Genomic DNA, 24,538 nt, shown 5'->3' with positions numbered 1-24,538 from the left:
ATATGTCAGTTGACCATAGTACGAAGAGAATGGGCTAAATTCTACTATAGAAATAGAGAAAATTACAGTCATATGCGGCTCTTACAACTTATTTTTTAAGGTTTTTAATGTAGCCGCACTGTCATTTTTTTTAATACTTCTAACATAGTAAAATACGCTTGATTTCTGGCATCTCTATTTGCATAATCTTTGTTACTTAAGTCCCACAAACAGGGAAAGTCTTTATATAGTTCCAGCAATTTTATTAATATGTCACGTTCGGTGACCGTAACTCCCTCGGCGTTCATGTTGACGTCCTACACCGGCGGCGTTGCGAATGTGAATGAGCCAATTACCTATATTACTCTATGGAATGAGCCGATTTGGTCGGAACAAAGCTTCCAGACGTTCCAATTTGGTTGGATCGGATAGGAAGTTGGTTTGGTCGGTACCGCCGGCGCATCCGACCACGTCAAACCAATATTAATAATAATTATGTCGGACCGACCGCTCTCTACACTTTCCGATTTGGTCGTGGTCGGATGGTTGGCACCAACCAAATCGGAGCGTCTGTAGATGCAATAAGCATCAGCATAATTCGGCATTGTGCGGCACTGAGTCGCATTATGCTCTGTAATTGGAAAACGGGGATAGGTACATAAAAGTAAAGTAATGGCAAAATTCCAAAGCAAAATCATTTTCATTATGATTATAATATTTATATATACGTATTTATGTCAACGTATTTATTCTCGTACACAGTAGTTTTTAACCGACTTCAAAAAAGGAGGAGATTATCAATTTGGCTGGTATATTTTTTTATATTGTATGGTGTGGTACCAGATGAAGGAAAATTGCTAAAAATATTAATTTAAAGGTACAACCATGGGTACAACGCAACATAATAAAAAAAAAGACGTGTGGCACTCGGGGACTGCCGCGGTAAAGCTATTGCATGCTATGCCTTCAAGCCACACCTCGGCGCCCGTCGGAATGGGGAGCGTGAGGTTTTTCGTTACTAAATTTCTGGATACGGTCCCCGCGCTCAAGGCCCGCGATAGAAGCTATGCAATAGCTTAAAAAATAGACTTGTTCGGAGCAATCTGTACGAATGTTCCAACTACAGCAACGCTTCGCACAATCGAGCACTAGAAAAAGTAATGCGCGTGAATTGATGCGTGCAATCGATTTATCGTTAGTAATTATTAATTGTTCGAAAAATTTTTGAAGCTTTCGTTTCATTGTAGTTTTTTCGAAATAATCAAAGTTAATTCAAATTGTGTTAAAAAAATAAATATGTATAAGTATAGATGAAGGTACAAACATTGAAAAAAATGTTAATAAAATAATCAAATCCAAATTACTTAAAATAACCGTAAATATTTTTCAATTTAATGAGGCTTTTCAATTTAATTAATGCTAACTCTATGAATATTAAAGTGAAACTTTTATTACATCGTCTCAAACTTTTTGGTCTGTGTAGCGCATGTCGCGTGTATCGCCACGCGACATGCGCTACGCGACATGCGCTACACAAAGCAGTGTTCGGAACCGTTCGAACAGTTTCACTGTTACCGTGGTTTCATAAAAGCACACAACATTTTTTTTTTTCAACATTGAACTTTAGCGCAACCTGCTACGGCTGGTGCGTTTCATTCCAATTAAGCAACAGCATAATTCGGCATTGTGTGGCACTCCCCGTTTTCCAATTACAGCACTAGAGCGCATTATGCGGCATAATGCTTAACGTTGAATGTTCCAACTACAGCAACGCTTCGCACAATCGAGCACTAGAAAAAGTAATGCGCGTGAATTGATGCGTGCAATCGATTTATCATTAATTGTTGGAAAAAAATTTAAAGCTTTCGTTTCATTGTAGTTTTTTCGAAATAATCAAAGTTAATTCAAATTGTGTTAAAAAAATAAATATAAGTATGGATGAAGGTACAAACATTGAAAAAAATGTTAAAGAAAAAATCAAAATCCAAATTACTTAAAATAACCGTAAATATTTTTCAACAAATTATTATGTAAGTATACCACTTTATTTACACATTATTGAGGTTATTGCTAACTCTATGAATATTTTTTTTTTCAACACTGAACTTAGCGCAACCTGCTGGTGCGTTTCACGTTCCAATTAAGCATCAGCATAATTCGGCATTGTGCGGCACTGAGTCGCATTATGCTCTGTAATTGGAAAACGGGGAATGAGTCGCATTATGCTCTGTAATTGGAAAACAGCCACTAGTATATTCCAAAAACATCGTGAAACGGATTACGGAATTTAGTGAATGTGACATATAATTTTAGAATTTACTCGTCAATGGTTATTGGTTGTCAATTATTGTCATAATTTCGTAAACGTTCTGTCTACTATATTACTTGCTCTGTGGTTCTGTCGTGTTATTTTCCAACAAGTGGTTGATAAATTAAAATTTTGAATTAAAGATTTAGACGTTTCGACTTTCGATTTTTTTCGTTTCTTGTATTATTGAAATGGAATATTCAAGTGTATTCAACTTCACAACACAGGTGTGTCAATTGTGCAGTAAAATTTCGACGCAATCGCATCGCCATGTGCATAAACAATTATTGCACGAGACAGCAGCTGCAGATGTGCGACAACTCGTATCAGAGTGGATTTCTCGCGAGGTATGTTTTATCTTAGGGCCTGCGCCTGACCTGACAATATTTTCAATTTTTATGTTAGGCTTAAATCTTAATAATAACTAGCTTTCCTCCAGCGGCTTCGCCTGCGTAGTTAGAAAAACCTGCATATTTCCCGATCTCGTGGGATTTCCGGGATAAAACAATGGATAACCTATCCTTTGTCCTTCCTCAGGTCTCAAGCTTTGTCTGTAACAAATTTAAAGTAATTCCATACAGTACTTTTTGATTTTAGCCCAGACATACATACAGACAGACAAATATTTATAAATTATATTTTCGGCTTCAATATCGATTTTTGATCACACCCCAAGTATTCTTTAAAAACAAGTAAATTATTAAAAAAACAAAATACCCGACTGCACACTAAAAAAAGAGTGATTGAAATGAATCTAATGATACCGCATACATATTTTTTTAAAGGGAAATTTAGAAAAAATATTATTATGTCTTTATCCCGTGGGACTTTTAGGATAAAATGTATCCTATGACACTCCCGTAATCAAGACAAATCTAACGATACCTCATACATCAAAATCCATCAAGCCGTTTAGGCTACAGGTGGTCACAAAGGAAAAGACATACATACATACTTACATACACTCGAAAAACATTACCCTCCTTCTTTGGCAGTCGGGTAAAAATATTCAATGTACAGTTTTGACTTTCCTATTATTTTATTTTATGTATAGATTTACTATTTTTCAGTTAAGCCCACAAGACGCAATTTGTGGAATCTGCTTCGTTACAACATAGTATTCAGTTTTCTAATACTATAAGAAGATTTGGGTATAGTTATATTTGTATTCCATGTGGTACTTCACTGCTGTGCCTATTGACTCTACGGAAAGGAATATCACAGTGGATACCAATACATTAGGTATTTAATCTATACTAATATTATAAAGCTGAAGAGTTTGTTTGTTTGAACACGCTTATCTCAGGAACTACTGGTCCGATTTGAATAATTCTTTCAGTGTTAGATAGCCCATTTATCTAGGAAGGCTATAGGCTCTATATCATCACGCTAAGACCAACAGGAGCAGATAAATGTTAATCTGTCACAGCTAGTTAGTAAATAAATTAATTATTGAATATCTAATGACTTTAGATAGAATTTAGAAATAGAAACCGTTTTATTTGCCACCATGTAATATATAAATCTTAATAGTCTAACACACAGAAAAGAAAAAAAAGATAGCAATGGTGGCAAAAAGGACTCCCCGTCAGCAAAGCAGCAACCATTATTAATAAAAAATTTGAAATTAAAGATGTTACATTTTCAGGTGGACCGTCTAGATCAAGTTTATATGCCATGCTGGTTTAAAGCCCATCGAGCTGTGCAGCGGTATTGGAAACAAGATTGCAAGCATGATGTAATAATTCAGCTAACACCATTGTGGCAGACAGCACTATCATCCCAAAACCTCCACCTATGCCTCCTCCTGTCATATCTCTAATACCCCAGCCACACTATGCTACTCGTCCTGCTACTCGTGCTGCTCCTCGTCCTGCTCATCGCGCTGCCGCTCGCCTCGATATTGCCGTCTGGCCACACACTGCTCTACTCGCGCGATTAATCGCGACGCTCTTCACTAGGGATGGGTCGTCGACGTATTTTTCATCAACGAGACTAGATAGTTAAATGTCGTTCATCAACTAGTCATTCAACTAGTTAAAATCTTCGACTAGTCCATGTGTAAAATAAATAACTATTATTAAATAAATTCTTAAAACAATAAATTCTAATCTCAATAAAACAATTAATAAATATTTATGCTTTCTTACAAAAATTATACTCCCTAAAAAAAGTATTACTAAAAAACTTATTATCGTTTGTTTTTATAGTTTAAATTCAAAACATTGGTCTTGTAAACCAAAAATATTTTTTTTAAAAAACTTCAAAGAAAAGAATTTATATTCTTATCAATAAGACTGTTTAGCCGTTGAATTCAACTAGTGCATTGGTGAGCGATGGACTAGTCGAATCGTTGAGTGTACATATAGACGGTTAATTTAACTAGTCCGTTGATTCCATGACGCCCATCCCTAATACGCACTCGTATTGCCGGTCCTTTGACTCGCGCGCAAAAGCCGACAGCAGTGAGCAGGACGATGAGCACGACGAGTGGCATGACGAGTAACGTGGCCACACTACGTCCCTGCCTACTTCCCTCGTCACTTCCCATACCACTCGTCGAGTCGTGTGGCTGGGGCATTACTGTTAGAGAAGTATTAATATGACAAATTATAAGCGTGTAGTGTCCACATCTCTTCACTGTATTTGTAGTGTGAAGTCCCGTGTCCCCGTAGTGGGGTAAGGGGCAGATGCATTATTCATACATCTGTTTCACTGATCGATTTTTCTTTAGGGACAAGTAGGTGATCAGCCTTCTGTGTCCTGCCAGACCGAGACATTTTTTTTTTTTCGTCTCCACCGGGAATCGAACCCAGGACCCCTCGGTTCTACGCTCACGCGTCAACCACTGTACCGAGGAGGTGGTCAACTGTATTTGTAGGTTATGTGATAATGGGTCAATCAACTTTTAAGTGTAGGTACATCAATGATAAATTTTATTTTTTTTAAATTTTATTTGCAAATTTTTATATTTTTATATTATCCTCTGGTGGTCTTGTCGGTCTTACGACCTCTCTGTTATCAACAGCAGCGTTAAGAGTGGTTTCAGTGACCACTGTTGAGCTAAAAATTGTGAGTCAAGGATTGTTGCTAATAGATAGGTTTCATCACATTCCATAAATGCAAATTTACTTGAAAGTCCACTGAATAGGGAGTTTGCCAGATTTTTCACATCAGGATGAGAAGGATCATTTGAAATTTTATTGAGGAAAAGATTTAAGACTTAGAACTATTGGGATTGCTTGAGATAACGTCATTCATTCTTTGCTCAGCTCTTTAGTAGCTTCTTCAACATTGGCTAGAGTATCAATGAGATGGCTCATAAAAGCCTATTGCCTTGCTGTGATTTCATGACGACAATTTGGTAGAGATGGTAAAACATCTTGAATCGCTATGCGTTGTTCATGTAATCTCTTCAACATCTGATATGTTGAGTCCCATCTAGTTTCAACTACGAACACGAAACATGTTTTGTTTCAAAAATCTTGAAACAAAACATGTTTCGGTATATTGTTGAGAATCTGTCAGTTGTTTGAGTGCGAAAGTTGAGTGATTAAAATGAGTAATAACTCCCCTGCATGTGGTTAACATTTCGGTTATGCGTTCTTGAACAAACAACTGCTGCAATTTTACCCACTAGCTGCCATTTCAGAAACATCATATGCATATTATTCGCAATATTTTCTCCTGAATGTGAGTCGCCTTCAAAAGGAACAACCTTCCAGACAATAAGATTTGAGCTGGAAATCTTCATTGACTCCATGTCCAGTAAGACTTATAAAATCATTGACTTGTGAGGAAGCGTCACTGGTACACATGTCTGTTGTGACAGAGAGATATGGGGTCTTTGTTAACTGCTCTTTCAATTTTATTTTAACACGTTCATTAATATCCGGCAGAATTTTTTCTGTAAGGTGGGTTCTAGATATAATGTTATATCTGTAAAAAATAACAGCTAGGAATTAAACAGGGTTTTGTGAAAGTTTAAAGGCTATCCCACTAATACGTATGAACAAAAGTTTAGCATTTTAATAAAAGCAAACAAAAACAAACCTTGGAACTAGTTCACTGAGCAAACGACGGTATCCCTTTTTATTTACCAAATTCAGGGGCTCCATGTCTAGACAAACTTGTTCAGCAATCAAATATATGATTTTGACAGCCCGATGATCATCGTTTTCATACGTAGTAGTTTTTCCCATATTTCCTTTATGGATGCTTGTTTCTTCGCTGGTGTTACTTCAACTTCAGTGCTTGTTTCATTTACAGTATTTATACAGACATGAAGCTCCTTCTCGTGAAATCTCTTCACATGAGTACACAGTGCGGTCGTAGTAAATCCTTTAATAGATGCATTTTTTCCTCCCCGAGACAATTCACGAGCACAATATCTGTACTAGCTTTTGCTTTCATTGTCTAAAATAAAACCTATACAATTTAAAATGCTATCCTACTACAATATCACACGCAAAAGTGAAACCAAAGTCTGCGCGGACAAAGTAATAACTTCTTGAGATCAATAATTTCTTAATAATAATTTTGGTACAATTACTTTGAAATAAAATCTTTGAAAACTTAGCCTCTATTTATTGCTTATGAAAAGATTTGAAATAGTTGACTTTACTGTTAAGACAAAGATATACGTTGCATTTTTCACATCTTATCTTGGATCTACTCGAACACTATTCTACAGGATCGAGGGTTTTCGATCTCGTCAAACACCGGGTAATGTTCATAACCATCATGACGTTTCGCCTCTGAAGGCACATTAGCCGGTCGGTATCTCTTTGCGGGAATATTTAGGTCGACATTTTCCGAACCTTGAGCCTCCAATCCTTCCATGTTTTCAAGAAAATCTATTTCTGGGTGACTGAAGTGCGCTCCAACAGAACGCAAGAAATCTTCAACATTTCGGGGTAATTTGAGGCAAGCTTTCGATGATGATAAGTGTATCATGTGACAGGAGCATTTTACTAGAACAATGTGAGGTAAACAGGCATACAGTCCCGCAGCAGTTCCTGATGACACTTCCACCATATCCAAAAACAAATGTTCTACCCGATTGGTGTTTTCATCATAGATTACAGCAGTAAAAAAGCATTGTTTTAAAGAGCTCTGATCCGTCGTTTCATCCATAATTAATGAGAAGAAACTTTTTTCTGTACGTAATTTTTGATTTATATCTTCTAAAAATGTGTTTCCTAAAACATTCTTAAGTATAGCTGTTGCTTTGGTTCTGTGTAAATTTGTGTTCTTAGCTATAGCTGAATCTGAAAAAATATCTTTACAGAGCGGTCCCAAGGTATCCATGAATGATATTGGTATATTATTTTCAGCCAACGCTCCGGCTAGTTTTAATTCAGCTTTTCGATCATTTATATCTAAATCTTTTTCGCCTGAACAATTTGCCGCTGGTGTACAAAGAGCCATACGAAGTGCTATATCCAAGTTTGGATAAATGTTTCCTAAATTCTGTTCTTGCAGAAATGAAGACAGACTTATTAATGATCCAGAAATTGGTTTTATTGAAATTCTTTCAGACGAAAGGTAGCTTTGAAAGTGTAGTAATTCCTGAACTAAGTCTGTTTATAAATCATTTGGATGTAACATTTTTTGTAAAAAACTGGCTTTTTCTGTCAGAACTGATGGTAACAACTCATTCATTTTGGTAAGAAATGAAAATTTTTCGTTAAATCCTTGATAAGCCTCTTGCCGTTTTGCTAACTCGGATATGAGTCTATCTATGACAACGAGAAACGTATTAACCCTGAAGTGATCACTCGCAGCTATTCCAATATCTTCTGGTGTCTCATCAAATATTTTTTTTCTTTTTGGTTGTCTTTTTTTCATCTCTCTTGTATATGTCGTTTGTTCTGGCGTTACAATACAAATACGACTACGCTATTGCATGCCTTAAGTGCGAAGCGCGTATTAGGTATGCTCTACTCTTGCCTAAAAATCGAAATCCGATGTTTTCTCGCATTAAACCGTACCTAACAAATATGATGTACATGAATATTATTTAAAAAGCAACTGAAAAATGATCGCTGAGCTTATAAAAATTATTTGTTCGGTTATGATTAATTATTTTTTATTTAAAAGGAAATAATTTTAATGCTATATCGTATGGATTTTGGATGATTGTGTTCCCAGTAAACACGATAACTTTCGAAAAAATAATTTTTTCACTTCAATTTTTTTTAACTGGATAAATACTTGTTTAACTGGAGAGAAGCCGTTGAAATTGAAAAAAAATGCAGCTGAGTATTGTTTTATCTTATTATACCTAATTCATTCCTTCCGATTGGCATTTTCTGAAAAAGTTGGCTTTGCGAAAAAGTTAACATTTAAGGTCACCCGGGCTAAACATTTAAGACTCGGAATCTTTTGAAATACGTTAATTCCGGAATTTTCCAGGTCTGCATCTTTTGTCATTGATGCGAAGTCATAATACTCCATAATATTATCATAATTGGCTGTAATATTTTCAGCGCATATAGTTTTATGCTGCGATTGTATATAGTTCTCCCACTTTTGCTAAGGATGATAAGGAATCAAATTTTTCTTTTCCAATCATATTTCTATTAACTGGATAAATTCCAGTCTTTGTAAATCCATTTGAGATAATAACTGGATTCAAATTATCCCAAATGCCAGTTAAAAGTCTAGCAAATTCACTTTTGGGCAATTTGAAGCCAACATGCATTCTTTGCCATTTTATGAGTTCCTGGTCCCACTTGTCCTTCATTGGCTTCATTACGCTGCAGTCTAAAGGTTGCAACACGTCAGAAGAATGGGGTGGCAGTTTTAGGATTGTAATTCCTTCAGATATTGCATACTCAATTACGCTCAAATCTGTATGAGTCGAATGTCCATCGTATATTAGAAGAACTGGCCTCTTGCTCCCGATTGCAGGTACGAAAACATCTTTTAGATATTTCTCAAAGATGCTAGTCTCCATCCATCCTTTTTTGCTTACAGCATACGCAGTTTTGACATTCTCATTTTGGTATAACCACTCGTTCCACAAATATTTCCCTTGGAAAATAATGAGAGGCGGAATTTTATCACCATTTGCATTTGCTGCAAGAAGAACGGACGTATTGGTTCTACCGGGTGAGCTTGTTGTTCTTGTACAACGGTGACCAACTTTTCCGACAACTTTACTTTTTGATGGATCCTGACAGAAACTAGTTTCGTCAAGATTGTAAATACGATCGGGTGCGGACGATAAATCTAAATTACGAATAGCGTTTTCGAGTATATCAAAATATTCGTATACCGTGAAGGGATTGCACGCCTTTCTTCTGGCGATTTCCACCGATTGCGGCTTTTTTAATGAAAGATTGTGCCTTCTTCTAAAATTTCTGAACCAGTCTTGACCTGGAATGTCATTTTTAAACGCAGTCACAATCCCGTTTCTTCGAATAAATTCGCTAACCAAGGATATGACTTCCTTAGCAGTTAACGGAAACCCACATTTTTCCATTACGTGAATACAGTTAACCATTCTCAGTTCCAAATCTTTATGAAACACCGTGGACCTGCCTGGTTTATTAAAACCACGCGTTCCAGTTACATGCGCATAAATCGTGGCTCTGGGAACACCAAAATGTTCTGCAGCTTGATAACTGCTCATTCTATTAGATTTCACAGCTTCTACTGCTTCTAAAAGATTCTCCCTTGAATACGGACTTTCTGTTTTACGCTTGTAATGCCGAACCATCTAAAAATAAAATAAAAATAAGTTTGTTAAAATATCCATACAACAACAGTAACCATCCTTAAGTATCTATGTCATTATTACCCTATTATGATTATTGTGTAGTAGAAATTACCTGCAGTTTAACCCCAGTTTCCTAAAAATACACCTTTTGTCACTCGGGAATAGGGTAGCTTAATATCAGAAAAAGAATTTTTGAAAATGGGTTTAGCAGTCCCTTACATCAAAACTTACAAACTAAAAAAATATTGTCTGTGTTACTTTCGTATTCAACTTCTTTATGAAATTAGTTTATACTCGTAATTAATTACCCACTGATAATCATATTTCCCATAGGAGTTTGGAAAAAATGGGAGGTCCATACAACAAAAGCACTGCGAAATGTTATGTATGATAAGTAACAAAAAAATACATTATTATGATGTTTTTTTTTAAGAAATTCGTATATTATATATCACTTGTACAATCATGTGTTCTAAAGGGCTGGTAACTTATCAAATTTATTACCAGTCGCTCTTTCAATCGATTTCTTGACATCACTAGTGTTTTAGATTTTCATATAAAAGCACGGGGGCAATTGTAGCTGTCAAAGTAGCTACAATTACCCCACGTACAATTTTTGATGGGGTGAACGTAGCTGGTACAGAAATCATAATTTTAGTTAAGCGTAGGATGAAAATAATGAATGAAAAATGACTTACCTTTCCTAGTTTCACGATTCGCTACAAAACACCTCTTAATTTTGCACAAAAACAATTTTTTCGAGAATATTTTCCCACCGACCACTGATCACTGACATTACTTCAAAATGGCAGATTAAAAAGATGCTCCGTAGATAAAACAGTTTAAGCGTTAGTTGCGCCATCTGTTGCAACCAAACTCAACTGAAGTTTCTCTTTACAGCCACAGATGTCACTTATTTTAATAACGAAACGGTAACTAGTTATTTCAATCAGCTACATTTGCCCCTTGGCTACAATAGCCCCGGGTGACCTTAATTTAAATAATTCGTGTACGACATGAGCGCTTAAGGCCTGCTCATTTGGATTTTCCAAACTTTTTCTTACTGCAAATAAAATAATTAACTATTAAAATGTATAAATTTTCTAATGAGCAAATTGTCTCACTTCATATTTTGTGGAGGGATTTTTTTTATTGTCAAGTCACAGTCGTTCAACTATCAGTTGTTTGATTAATATGATCTCTATAAGATATTGAACTATACTATATCTATCCTAACTAAGTTGGGATTAGTCACTGCATAATAATGCGTGTTATGCGTATTAAATAATCCAACTCGCTCAAACCGACTTTCATCGGTCCACAAAACGTATTCAAAAAAATTTGGGTCCTCCCGATCTCTCCTCAACATTTCTCTACAGATTGCCATTCTTCTAGGATAATCTTCGGGTTTCAAAGCTTGAACTTTTTGATAATGGTAAGGATGAAGTTGGTTAGCTCGAATAGTTCTATGAATTATAATCCTGGGTATTCCCGCCTTGACATTTTTTTTGGCTTGTATGTAGTTGGATCACGACGCAATTCCTCCACGATAACATCTTCATCATCTCTGTTTACGCGTCCAGGTTCACGACCACGAAAGCCAGGGATAACTCCTCTAGGAAAGAATTATGTAGCCTCACGAAAACGCGATGGTCAGGAAAGCGCTGCACAGCCGGGCCTGGCTGGCGTTCAGCAAATTGCCGATAAAGCCTGGCCGCTTCTCGCGCGACGCCTTGTGCGACACCATAAAAATAATGCATCATCGCGTATTCCTGCTATTAATAAACGTCTTTCGACGCGACGTCGCAAGTTCACAGCGAGGTTTGAACTCAAAAATGTATTTTGTTAGTCAAGTTTCATCAGCATGAATTTTAAAGCCGTGTCTGCTGTATACAGTGTCGCATCATGTCGGCAAAGAGTTTTCAGTTAGTTTTACTACTTTTAAACTTCGATGGATTTCGGTTAGCGTTTGTATTTCAAAATCCGTAAACGATATGTCAAGACTTGATATCAATGAGAAGTTTTAAAACGCAGTCTTTCATTTTCAGTAACGATCCTATCATATCATTCATGCTTGACCATCTCGTTCGACAGTCTAACTGCAGTTGAATGTTTTCACCGAACTCTTTATTAGTGTAAGCTCCCAGGCAGCAAAAAGAGAGCTTTTTTTTAAAGGAATTTGATGTTGTTGTTCATTTTGTAAAGTTATTTGTTTACAAGTTACGTCAACTGGAGACGTACATTAGCTATAACTATGTTATCTGAACTAAAATATTCTCGTTATTGGTCTCCAGCAGACAAGTAGTTGCGTTTTCTGATAGTAAATTTGACGATGACTCATTTGCATGACATTGATCTAAAAATATGTCTTCACCAATAATAAAATTTAAATCTTGTACAAGCGATTCCGAAACAGTTAAATTATTATCAGCAGCACTAAATGAAAGTAATGTATGATCATTGCTAATAATAGTCTTTGTGCTATTGGCAGTGGCGGCGTAGCATAGGTTGGCACCCGGGGCGACTTTCTATTGAGCACCCTCAAAATAAAACGACAAAATATATTATTAAACGTGTTTACGTGACTTTATTTTGCTAAAATACTCAATGACATTATCAAAATTTACTTTTCTGTCTTTTTCAATGGACAATATGGATAGACTAGCAAGTCGTGTTTGGCTCATTGTAGATCTTAAGGAAGATTTTATTAACTTTAATTTTGAGAAACTTCTTTCACAAGAAACCACCGGAACACAAATAGTTAACCTGACTGACCGGTTGGCTTGGTTGGTAGTGGCCCTGCCTTCCAAGCCAGAGGTCGTGGGTTCGATTCCCACCCGGGGCAAATATTTGTGTGATGAACATAGATGTTTGCTCTGTGTCTGGGTGTTAATTATCTATATAAGTATTTAAAAATTATATATGTATGTGTTGACGACGAAAGAAGAAGACAATAAACTTGTGCGTATATAGTTTAATATTTAAAATTACAAAGTGCGTTTGGTAGAATAAATTTTAGTGAGGGAGTGTCCTGCTCAGCGGTTGCGTGGCGAGTCGAAGTAGTAGAGGACAGTGGGGTCAATCCGCGGCCAATCGCACGGCGCCGCGACGTGACGCCGCGATGACGCAGTCGCAACGCTCCGTTCCGCACGATTTTGTTGCGGCAACATGCTCCCGGCCTTGGAACGTGCTGGTTCCAACGAACTGTCGACCACGAAGCGAAGAATCAGCTATCTGGTGAAGGAAGCGGACAAATTTTAGTGAACGCCCGACGCACGATGCCGTCTGCAGTACGAATGTCGGCCACTCGTGCTACTCCATCCTTCCCCGGATATGTCGCGTGGATGCGCCCCAAGCTCCACTTCAACGGCGGCAATCGGTCGTCCTTAATGAGAACGAGCGTGTTCTCCTTGAGATCCCCCTTGTGCTGGTGCCATCTGGTTCGCGTTTGCATCTCGGAGACATACTCTTTGGACCAACGATTCCAAAAGTGCTGGCGTATTTGTTCCACCCTCTGGAACCTCGGGAGACGAAGCTCAGGCACGTCGTATAGCAGCTCAGCCGTTACAGGTGCAGTCAGCGGACGACCAACCAGGAAATGTGCAGGGCTAAGTGGAAGGAAATCATTGGGATCTGTGGAAAGATGGGTCAAAGGACGGGAGTTCAGGACAGCTTCAACCTGGGTCAATACTGTGCTAAACTCCTCGAACGTTAGATGTGCGTTACCTACTACACGTTTGAGATGGTGCTTGCAGCTTTTTACTCCAGCTTCCCACAATCCCCCGAAATGACTAGCGTAAAAGGGTATCATTTTAAAATTAATATTTTGCGAAGTTGCATATGCTTTAATTTCATCAGAACAGGTAGCTAAAAATTTTTTGAACTCATTCATGAGACCGACAAAGTTCTTCCCATTGTCAGAAAAGATAGTCACGGGTTTACCTCGCCGCGATATAAAACGTTTCAAAGCTAATAGATATGATTCCGACGATAGATCGCTAACAAGTTCCAAGTGAACCGCGCGTGTAACAAAACATATAAATAAGCATATGTACGATTTTTGTAACTTAGCACCTCTGCCTTTACGATTCAACGTGAACACTGGGCCAGCGTAGTCGACACCACAACGTATAAACGGGTAACCTGGGTCCAGACGCTCCTGCGGTAGATTCCCCATAATAGGCGCGACCGTAGTCGGTTGCAGTCGTGCGCAGCGCATGCACGAATGTACCACCTTCCTAGCGAGGTTTCTGCCGCCGACCGGCCACCACATCTCTCTGATCGTAAACAGTAGAAGCTGTGGCCCGGCGTGGAGTAAACGTTCATGCTCGAACCGAAAAAGCAAAAGTGAAAAATGATGATTAGCTGCGATTAAAATAGGAAATTTTTTATTAAAACTAAAATTTGGCGAATTTTGAATACGCCCACCTACACGAATTAAATTATTATTTGCGTCAAAGAATACATTTAATTTAGAAATTTGATTGTAGCCTGATATATTCGTTATATTTTTATTATTTTTAAGCGCATAGTAAATATCGGGAAACGATTCCTGTTGACTCAACTTTGCTAACGTTAATTCAGCACGATTTAATTCCTCGACTGATAATAAACCTGTCCACTTATTAGTTTTATTTCGCGCGTTATTAATAAAACGTAATACATAAGCAGCTGCGCGTTTAAGTCTATTATATTGTGAAAATCGAGAAAAAATAATTAAATTATCGTTTAAATTATTACTTATGTGACAACAAATATTTGTAGATTTAATTTCCGGTAAATCTGTATTAATTAATTTGGAATGTTTTAAATCGGACAATTCAAAATGTACATTATGTAAAAATAACGGACCCTCCCACCATAAAGATGAGGAGCTAAGCGCTTCTAGACTTTGCCCGCGTGAGACTAAATCGGCTGGATTATACTTGCTTGCGACGTGACGCCATGGATGTTCCTTGGTCAGCTCGTGAATCTCTGCCGTCCTATTTTGAACATAAGGTTTTAATAAATTAATAGGCATACCTAACCATCCTAAAACGATAGTTGAATCTGTCCAAAATACAATTTTATCAAAATTTGAACGCAGTGATCCAATAAGCTTATAATATAATCGTGCACCTAACAACGCACCACACAACTCTAATCTAGGTATAGTTGTAGGTTTAGTCGGCGCGATCTTACCCTTCGAACATATCAAGCGCACTGTGACATCAGCTGTTGCATTGATCGTACGAGCGTATGCGCAAGCTCCGTACGCGACCTGTGAAGCATCGGTAAATATATGTAGTTCGGTTCGCACTGGATCAATGCACATAACGTGACGCGGTATTCGTAAACTGCTAAGAAAAGATAATCCATTTATAAACTTATCCCATATTTGCGAAATTTCGTTAGGAACCGATTCATCCCACGTCAATTTTAACAACCAACATCTTTGTAATAAATGCTTTGCGATAGTAATAAACGGACTTAATAATCCTAGCGGATCGTATATTTGTGAAGCGCACGATAAAATAATACGTTTTGTCACTACTTCACTCTTTTGTATAATTTGTGTGAAATAATAAATATAATCATCGAGACTATTCCATCCGATACCTAAAGTTTTATTGTTACAAGTTTTATTCAGTAAACATAGATCGTGTGTTTGCGATTCATTAACGCTAGGCGTAATTAAATTTAAATTATGACTAAAAATCCATTTTCGTAATTTAATACATGCTGAATCTAAAAAACTACTAGTTTCTTTACAAATATTTTCTAATTCGGATATAGAATTAGATGAAACTATGAGATCGTCAACGTAAAAACAATTATTAATAGTATCGGCTACATACGGAATATTCGAGTGTTTGGCTAATTCCTTTAAACATCTACAACTTAGATACGGTGCGGATGCCGTTCCGTACGTCACGGTGTTGAGTCGGTACACCCTCAGCGGCTCTGAGGGATCATCCCGCCACAAGATCAGCTGCAGGTCACGCTGATCTTCAGCAATATTCAATTGCCTGTAAAATTTTTCAATGTCAGCGCATGCAACATACCTATTCTCGCGAAAACGTAATAAAATAGAAATCAAGTCACCTTGAATAGCAGGTCCAATCATTTGTATGTCGTTTAATGATACGCCGGAACTAGACTTCATACTCGCATCAAAAACTACGCGTAATTTAGTTGTGGTGGCGTGCTCCCTAAACACACCATGATGCGGTAGGAAATAGTGCGGATTCCCATACGTATTGACGAGACTCATATGACCTAAATTAATATACTCCTGTATAAAATCAGAATACATCTTTTTATAATTAGTATTTTGCTGAAGACGTTTCTCTAACGCGTAAAAACGACGTTCAGCTTGTGCGCGTGTATTACCTAATAACTCAGGTGATTGTTTCAACGGAATTGAAACACAGAAACGACCATCGGAAAGTCGACGTGTTGTGCGAATAAAATGTTCCTCACAAGCAATATTATCTTCGCTCGATAATTGCTGTAATTTATTGCTAGGCGCGGATAATTCTTCTAATTCCCAGAAATTCCTAACTAACTTATCGAGTGAATCATCTTCCGTAGATAACGTCGAATAATTACAATTAATATGTGTTAAATTTTTATTATTAGTATACGGAAAAGATTTAATTGCACCTGACACTATCCAACCTAATTTGGTGTTTTGAAGGAAAGGACCACTTTTCAGGCGCATTTTTCCTTCGGTTATTAATTCCCAAAATAAATCAGCACCGATCAGTAAATCAATAGGTTGACTTTCGTAAAAATTGGGATCAGCTAACAATAAATTGTGAGGAATATTAAATTGATTTAAATTAACCGTGGTTGTAGGCAATTTTGATGTAATTTGGGGCAAAATCAAACATTGAAAACGGGCAGTGAAGCTCCCGTCGCGCGATTTAATTTCAATGTTACAAGATTGCGAACATTGCGTAATAGAATTACCTACACCGTGAATATGTTGAGTGGACTGTAATATTCGTATATTTAATTTATTTGCAAACGATTGCGTTATAAAGGATCGCTCGCTTCCGCTATCTAGAACTGCGCGTGCGCAATAATACTCACCCGATTCATTATATACTTCAACTATCGCCGTAGACAATATGACAATCTGTTGCGAAGAATTGTCATCCTTTGTATGCATAACGGTTTGTGCGTGATTAATACATTGAAGTTGCATGTGTGCGTTATCTACTGAAACCACTGAAACGGGATGCGTATTAGTAAGCGAGGGGTGCTCGTACGTAGTTAACGTCACTGTATTTTGTTGAATTGGTGATAATTTAATTGCATCACAAAGTAAACTATTGTGCTTTTGTTCACACTTTCTACACGGACCAAAAAGACAAGTACCAACCGAATGACCTGGACGCATACAATTAATGCATAAGGTTTTATCATTTATGAAATTAACCCTATGTTGCGGGGATAAGTCGAGAAACTTCTGGCATGAATACAGCTGATGCCTTTCGTTACATAGCAAACATGACTTGTAATGGCTGCGCGACTTATTGGATTGCGATTTAGATTGTTTGTTATCCGAAACTATGTTGCAATGAATTTTGGATGATGAATTTTTATTTTGGTAAGTAGAAAATTTATTTGAAATACTAGGTTTAATGTGATTTACGGATAGTGTAGTTAATAAATCGGCCTTTTCTTTAATGAATTCTAATAAATCGTTTAGTTTAATAATTTTGTCCTTGTTTATTTTGTAAAAGGTATTTTTAAATTGTTCCCACTCGCGTTCAGTGGTAGGATCTAACTTTGAAACTACGATATAAATAATCAAAGTGTCCCAGTATTCCGTGGGTTCTCCTAAGATTTTAAGAATACGTAAATTTTTTAAAACTGTATCAATTAAATTGTGTAATTGACTAGCCGATTCTCTTGAGACGTTTTGAAGTGAAAATATTGCCTTAATGTGACTTTGCACTATCAATCGCGTGTTATTAAAACGGTGTAATAAAAGCTCCCATGCAACCAGATAATTTTCGGATGAAAATTCAACGTTTTCTATAACGATTTTGGCATCGCCTTTTAAACTCGCCTTTAAATAATGGAATTTTTGAACCGGTGGTATTGTTTTCGAATTGTGGATTAAGGATGAAAACGTGTCGCGAAATTCTACCCAGTGTTCATGTGAACCGTCAAAGCTAGGTACAGAAATAGTCGGTAATTTTACTGAATCGTTATTAAAATTGTTACAGGTCGTATGGTCGTGCGCTAAGGAACATTCAATGGATTTATTAGATCTATCCTCGGAATTATCTGGGTTTACCATGCAGTCCAGCATCGCCAGGACAACATAATATTCCCTCTCAAACTCTACGCGTGATTCTATGAGTTTATCCGTTTCTGACTCCGGGACAAGATCTTCGATTTTACTTTGTACTTGGTTGAAATCGTTCATTAAACTTTGTGCACCTGGTATACGTAATTTTAGTTCTGCCCTTTGATGTGTATCAAGATCCACGTTTTCAAAAGACGAAACATATTTCTTAAAATTCGTTAGCCTACATTTGATTAACCCCCTTTTTTTCCTCAAATCCTTAAGCTCCTTTTGCTCAGAAAGAGACATAATGACTGAAGTAAAAAGCTACAAGTACTTACGTGCCACGTGAAGCAGATTCTTCGGCTGCGTAAAAGCACGTGAGGAGGCAAGCAACACCAAAAGCTCTGGAATATACAAAGCACAGTATCACTCAGATGAAGCTTTACAGGGTTGGATAAATTAGCTGGCCGTCTTACCAAACTGCACTGTAATTTTGCGACTTCTTCGCCGATTGCGTCTCCAAAATCCAGGATGTGATCCGGTGTCGAAGGTCCAGAAAATGTTGACGACGAAAGAAGAAGACAATAAACTTGTGCGTATATAGTTTAATATTTAAAATTACAAAGTGCGTTTGGTAGAATAAATTTTAGTGAGGGAGTGTCCTGCTCAGCGGTTGCGTGGCGAGTCGAAGTAGTAGAGGACAGTGGGGTCAATCCGCGGCCAATCGCACGGCGCCGCGACGTGACGCCGCGATGACGCAGTCGCAACGCTCCGTTCCGCACGATTTTGTTGCGGCAACAGTATGTTTATCAGCCATCTGGTTTCCATAACACAAGCGAAAGCTTAGAGCTATGAGATCAGATTGTGCCGTGTGTGAAAATCCTGTGTCCTGAAATATTTATTTATTAATATTTATTAGTTAAAAAAATCTTAGACATAGATCTAGATTTGGAACAGACTCAGAATAGTCCCATTTTACAATAAATTTTAAAAGCTCCAGGGTAGTCCATTGGATCGCTTCTTGAAGAGAAATGCTGGCGGCTTCCAAGTGCCTCACTCGCCTCACTCGTAAAATCTCCAAAATAATGTCCTTTGCAGAAAATTCATCATAGATTTTTGTAAGATTTGGAACCATATCACGAAGGTCTTCTTCTGAACAACACCAAATGTTGTGAGAATGTCATCCATTGCTTTGTAGCGATGCTCTAGTTCTTCGTAAAATCTATCAAGACATTCTAACATAGCTCTATGCAACTCGTCTGGCAATGTTAGTCCAACGTCTTGGGACATTTCTCCTGGCATTCGTCGTCGGAATATCCTCCTCCCTCTTCTTTCAACGGAAATATCCAAGTCCTCACATTTTTCAGTTGCGTAGGAAATAGCTCTTTCCACTATTTGGATACGTTGAGTTTGAAGAAAAATTTTTATGGCTTTGATTTTTATAACACACTTTTCCAGCGATAGCCCAGATGTTTGGATATACTTTTGTGTCTGATTAACTTCGTCTAGGATTTCACATCAAAAGGAAAGGTAGTATTTAGTACTTATTGACTTTCGTTTTAATTAATGTGACGCAACGCGACGGTTATAAACAATAGCACTGACTGATCAACTGTCAACTTGTTTCACGAGCGGCAAGGGACCCCCTTTCGCCCGCGCCATTCTTGTCCTGCAGATGCGCCAGCGGCTACTATCTGCGCGACAGAGTTGGCATTTCTTTGTCACCGTGTTGTCACCTCTGGATGCTTGGGGCGGACCGCCCCCACCGCCCCCCCTTTACGCCGCCACTGGCTATTGGCCGTAATAGAGTCATTAATTTTAACGGTATCATACGTAACATAATCACTGGAAATTTTATTACTTAACGTAGCATTATTGCTGATATTTGCCGTAATTAATATTTTATTAGTGTCACAATCAAATGGAATGAGCTGATGAGTTTTCGGATAATAACAATTGCACATACCTCCTTTATCACCACAAAAGCAACTGAGTAGCCTGTTGTTGTGTATTATATTTGTTTTTGGCGATATTATTTGGTGCAATTTCATTGTTTCCGGAACGGGTTTGATATTAAGTGGTATTAGATCGCCCTCATTGATGTAAAAACACTTTACAGATTTCATAAACTTATTTAAAACATTGTAGGCATCTGTCGCATTAGTAACGTCTGTTCCGTAGCGTACTCTACTATCAAGCTGTCTTATGACCGACCAACCAACACTATCCGCGGTAACACTTTTGCCATGTCCGCTGTCGGAAAATGACCACGTGGAGAATTTTAAATTAAGTTTATCTGTGAATAAATTTAACATATAAAAGTTCTTTTTTTGTCTATATTTGCTGGTGGGGCCGTCGGAGAAAAAATGGATAATATTAATTGGGTCATTTTCTTTATTTTATAATTAGCAATAAATGTGCCCAAATGGCATCTGGTTCATGAGAATTACAGTCGGAAACCGAAGTTAAAGATCGTCGAAGTTGTCATTGATCGACAAAACAAAGAAACATTCATTTCTGAAAGTACATCTTTCATCTTGTTAATGGCTAGGGCATCTATGCCTTCTTTTTCACAACTAGACTTATAAACATTGTAAAGCGGTGATAAGTAGTAAACGTCTGTTCCAAGTACAATTTTTTTGTTGATTTTCGACAGTAATAGCGTGTAATTTATTGAGAAGATTAACGAACTTTTTTTAGAAACTCAAGCTTATCAGTGTTCTGGTTTTCTCCAGGGGCTCTGGAGGCCACAACTGATGAATGTTGTTCTATAACACCATGCTGGCTTCTTGCCGACCAATCTGCAACTGACCACTGACCCAGTCCAGTTGTGTTTAAGTACGTGGTTTTACAAACAGCTAATAAATTATTTCTTATTTGCAAATGGTAAGCTAAAGAATGACTATTGACTACGTCTGCTATTTCCTTCAGTAGTCTTACGTTTAGCTTCACGGTTGAAGACGGTGTTAGACACGAAAACTTTTCTTTGATCCCAGTTCATTTTAGACCATAGATTTGTAAATATTTCCTGTCGATCTGCTTCGGTTATCTCATAACATTTCTTCGTCGAATTTGTGACTTTAGTGTCTTTTTTGCTGCAATTACATCTGGGTAATAATTTTCTTTCGCTTCTATCTGTATCATTAAATGTATTTTTTGCCCTCTTGGTTTACGAAACCCCATATATTTCTGGCCTTCCATTCTTTTCTTCTTATTAAGGACTCTTTGATTTTCTTCAGAGCGCGTTCTTTTTGTGGGTTTCTCGGTCAGTATTGTCCCATTTATACTAGGTTCATTGTCAGTGATGACTTGCTACAAATGATTGTAGCAATACAATTTTCATTTGCTTCTTGGGTTGGTGCCACAGATATTTCGATATTGATGGGTCCTTGTTTCTCTTCCGAGGTATTTTTTCCCCTTGGTTATTTATTAATAAAATATATGAGTTGATGTTTTTTATTCCGAATGCTTCTACAGTTCCATTGTATAATGGTCCTCAGAGCCATTATTGGATGTTATGATGCCAATAATTTTGAATAGGATTTCCTTCACGTCGGACGGTAAGTCTGCTTCATTACAGGTTTTAATTATGTCGTAAAATAATGAAATACAAGAAACTGGGACATTGCTTTCGCGGGGCTTTCTATATGATGGATGGAATCCCGCTCCTCTCCTCCTTCGAGGACGAGGAAGTCGACTCACCACTACACTTTGGATGCCGGTTTTCATCCGAAACACCGGTCTTTGAATCGTCCTCAGACAACGTGTTTTTTGTTGCTTCCTTATGGGAAAGCATTTCGACTTTAAACACTAAAGACACAAAATAACACTGAAAAACAACACTGTGTGTTATTACAAACTGAATTTACAGTAAATTTTAACACTTTAACAATATATTTATAAGAAATATCGAGATTTGATATTAGGTACGCAAATAAAAATAAAAAAAAATATTAAAAAAGTATTGTTTTTGTATGGCAAGGTTTTGAGCAAGCAAGGTTGCACGAGTTCTTGGCAGTATACGCACGAATCAATAGATGGCGCTAGTAAACATCGTTCATAAAAACATCATTCATAAAGTACGATATATCGTCGATGTTTTGAGTTTCAACATCGATGTAAAAACATCGATGTTTATGAACGATACATCGATTTTTTTAAACATCGATGTATCGTTTGCATCGCTAGAGGGGTTGCCACATTGCTTTGCGCTATAAGATCATATTAAGGCCCCTGCTCGCTTAAGGTGAGATTGATCCACCTGCGTCCTTTTTAACACGTTTTATTCTTCACCTGTATGTTTGTATGCAACCTTTAGACTCTGTTTTGATCCACTTATCTACTACAATTATCAAGGATCAGTGAAAATACAATAATTTCATGAGTTTAAGCGTGTTTTTTAGTTTTTATATATTAAATTTATAAGATTAGATGATGTTTTACTTATAAGAGATAATTATGAAAAAGAAGATGAGTAATAAATAATTTTTACATCTCTGTATTTTTGTTTTTTATTCCTATTTCATTCCTGCATTAATTGGTACCTACATGTATTATTTTTAAGTCCTATACTTTTAAATTTGACTTAGCGGCTTTCCACAGTATTACTGGATTTATACTATAAAAACTTTGCGATATATGTTTGGTATAAAAGTAATGTATTTTCAAAAAAATCCACGGAGCCAACAATTTGTAGTCCACGCGAGCGAATCCGCGGGCGGAAAGCTAGTCTTATGTTAGGTAATAAGTCTAATGCTAGTCTAATACTAATCCTACCAATATTTTATATTATAAATGCAAATCTTTGTATGATTTTTTGTTACTGCTTCACGCAAAACTGCTCAGCCGATTTTCATAGTGTTTTCGACAAAACGTTTATTAATGTTAAATGTTCAAAGAATAGAAAAATTCGATCACGAGCCGGGATCGGCTATAAAAATGTATACTTTTAATGCATTTGAATGCAATGTACCAATCTAAAATACACCTACAATATATACCTATTGGAGTATGTTAGCACCTTAAAAAATCAAATCACTGAATATTTTATCAATAACTAGCTGCTCCGCGCGGTTTCACCCCCGTGGCTCCACTCCTGTTGGTCGAAGTGTGATGATAGCCTATAGCCTACCTCGATAAATGAGCTATCCAACACCGAAAGAATTTTTCAAATCGGACCAGTAGTTCTTGAGATTAGTGCGTTCAAACAAATCAGCTTTATTATCAGCTAATTAGTATAGATAAAAATATAAAATCACTGCGTTTAGACGTGTAATAAAGACAAGCATTTGCATCATATCCTACTATTATTATAAATGCGAAAGTTTGTGAAGATGTGTGTGTGTGTTTGTTACTCTTTCACGCAAATTCTACTGAACCGATTACAATGAAATGAAGCACACATACGCATAGAGGTAACTTGGATTAACACATAGGATAGGTTTTATCCCGGAATCCCACGTAAACGGGAACTATGCGGGTTTTCCTTTGAAAATGCGGGCGAAGCCGCGGGCGGAAATCTAGTTTATTAAGTATATTTAAGCAAGGATTTTTAGAAGAAAATTATACAGTATAAAAGAGTTATATCAATTATTCAATTGACTAAAAGCGGGTTAGAATCCCGCCTTGTGATCGATGTTTTTGAAGTGAAAACTTCTTTAGCGGCGTTGAGCACTTTTTCTGTAATGGGTATAAAATCTTAAACTCGCGTCAGGACATGTGACCTGATCGAAAAAGCGTAAGACGGATACCATTCCAAAATATCAAACATGCTCAACGTTAATAACTAATCAAGTTTTCACTTCTGCCGGCACTCCCGGAGTACAACCCGTCTTTTTTTAAACTCAAATTAAACCCTCGTCTGTCGGAACACAGATCTGAGCCAAAAATTTTGTACCCGTTGTCTGTCGTGGCACAGATCTGTGCCAAATCATCGCCGGTTGGAAATTAGCTCATTGTAACGCAAATATAGTTCAAATCTGCATAAACGACTATTTAGTTGATAGCTTATGAATTACTGAATATTTAAAGTCCATCACTTAATAATTTGATCGATAAATATTCGAAATATAACAGTAATTATGTCATACTTTAGTCGAGTAACTTTTAAATTTTAAAGTTTTAAAAAATGTAAAATTTTGCGGAAAGTTGATAAACGGTAAGTATTTATTGTTCTTTTTATTATTATTCACTATATATCCTAATGTTTATGTGCCGAAATAATGAAAATTACCAATAA

The 24,538-nt window shown here is 37.0% G+C and overlaps 2 protein-coding genes and 2 long non-coding RNA genes across 4 annotated transcripts in view; 2 read left to right on the top strand and 2 right to left on the bottom strand.

Annotated features, from left to right (window-relative positions):
- The window catches only part of LOC149475799 (uncharacterized), a 102,396-nt gene extending 79,595 nt beyond the window's left edge, over window positions 1-22,801 (top strand). The window contains exon 2 of the long non-coding RNA XR_016317974.1: window positions 19,102-22,801. This is a non-coding gene — a long non-coding RNA (uncharacterized LOC149475799). The remainder of the gene's footprint in view (window positions 1-19,101) is intronic.
- Window positions 1-24,538, bottom strand: part of Lrrk (Leucine-rich repeat kinase) — a 147,950-nt gene that overhangs the window by 39,646 nt on the left and 83,766 nt on the right. The window lies entirely within an intron of this gene.
- On the top strand, window positions 2,375-4,101 carry LOC149475801 (uncharacterized). Its single transcript, XR_016317973.1, has 3 exons — window positions 2,375-2,634; window positions 3,358-3,529; window positions 3,936-4,101. It is a non-coding gene; the product is annotated as an uncharacterized LOC149475801 (long non-coding RNA).
- Window positions 13,240-19,092, bottom strand: LOC149475800 (uncharacterized). The gene is made up of 4 exons (XM_089712455.1): window positions 17,440-19,092; window positions 15,144-15,273; window positions 14,088-14,378; window positions 13,240-13,646 (listed from the first exon to the last, which is right to left on the bottom strand). The coding sequence occupies exons 1-4, from the start codon at window positions 18,604-18,606 to the stop codon at window positions 13,240-13,242; spliced, it is 1,995 nt and encodes a 664-aa protein (XP_089568581.1). The 5' UTR covers window positions 18,607-19,092.

Source organism: Colias philodice, chromosome 29 (genome assembly GCF_061535455.1).
Source record: "Colias philodice isolate Cphi_HAF_F1 chromosome 29, ilColPhil1 Martin Lab GWU primary, whole genome shotgun sequence".
Classification (NCBI taxonomy): domain Eukaryota; kingdom Metazoa; phylum Arthropoda; class Insecta; order Lepidoptera; family Pieridae; genus Colias; species Colias philodice.
This window is presented reverse-complemented; position numbering and strand designations above follow the sequence as displayed.

Coding starts and splice junctions, on each gene's coding strand:
- LOC149475800 (XM_089712455.1), bottom strand. CDS start 18,606: ATGTCTCTTTCTGAGCAAAAGGAGCTTAAGGATTTGAGGAAAAAAAGG. Junction 14,379..15,143: donor ACCTAGATTAGAGTTGTGTG/GTGCGTTGTTAG, acceptor TTTTAATCGCAG/CTAATCATCATTTTTCACTT. Junction 13,647..14,087: donor GTTGAATCGTAAAGGCAGAG/GTGCTAAGTTAC, acceptor ATCTTTCCACAG/ATCCCAATGATTTCCTTCCA.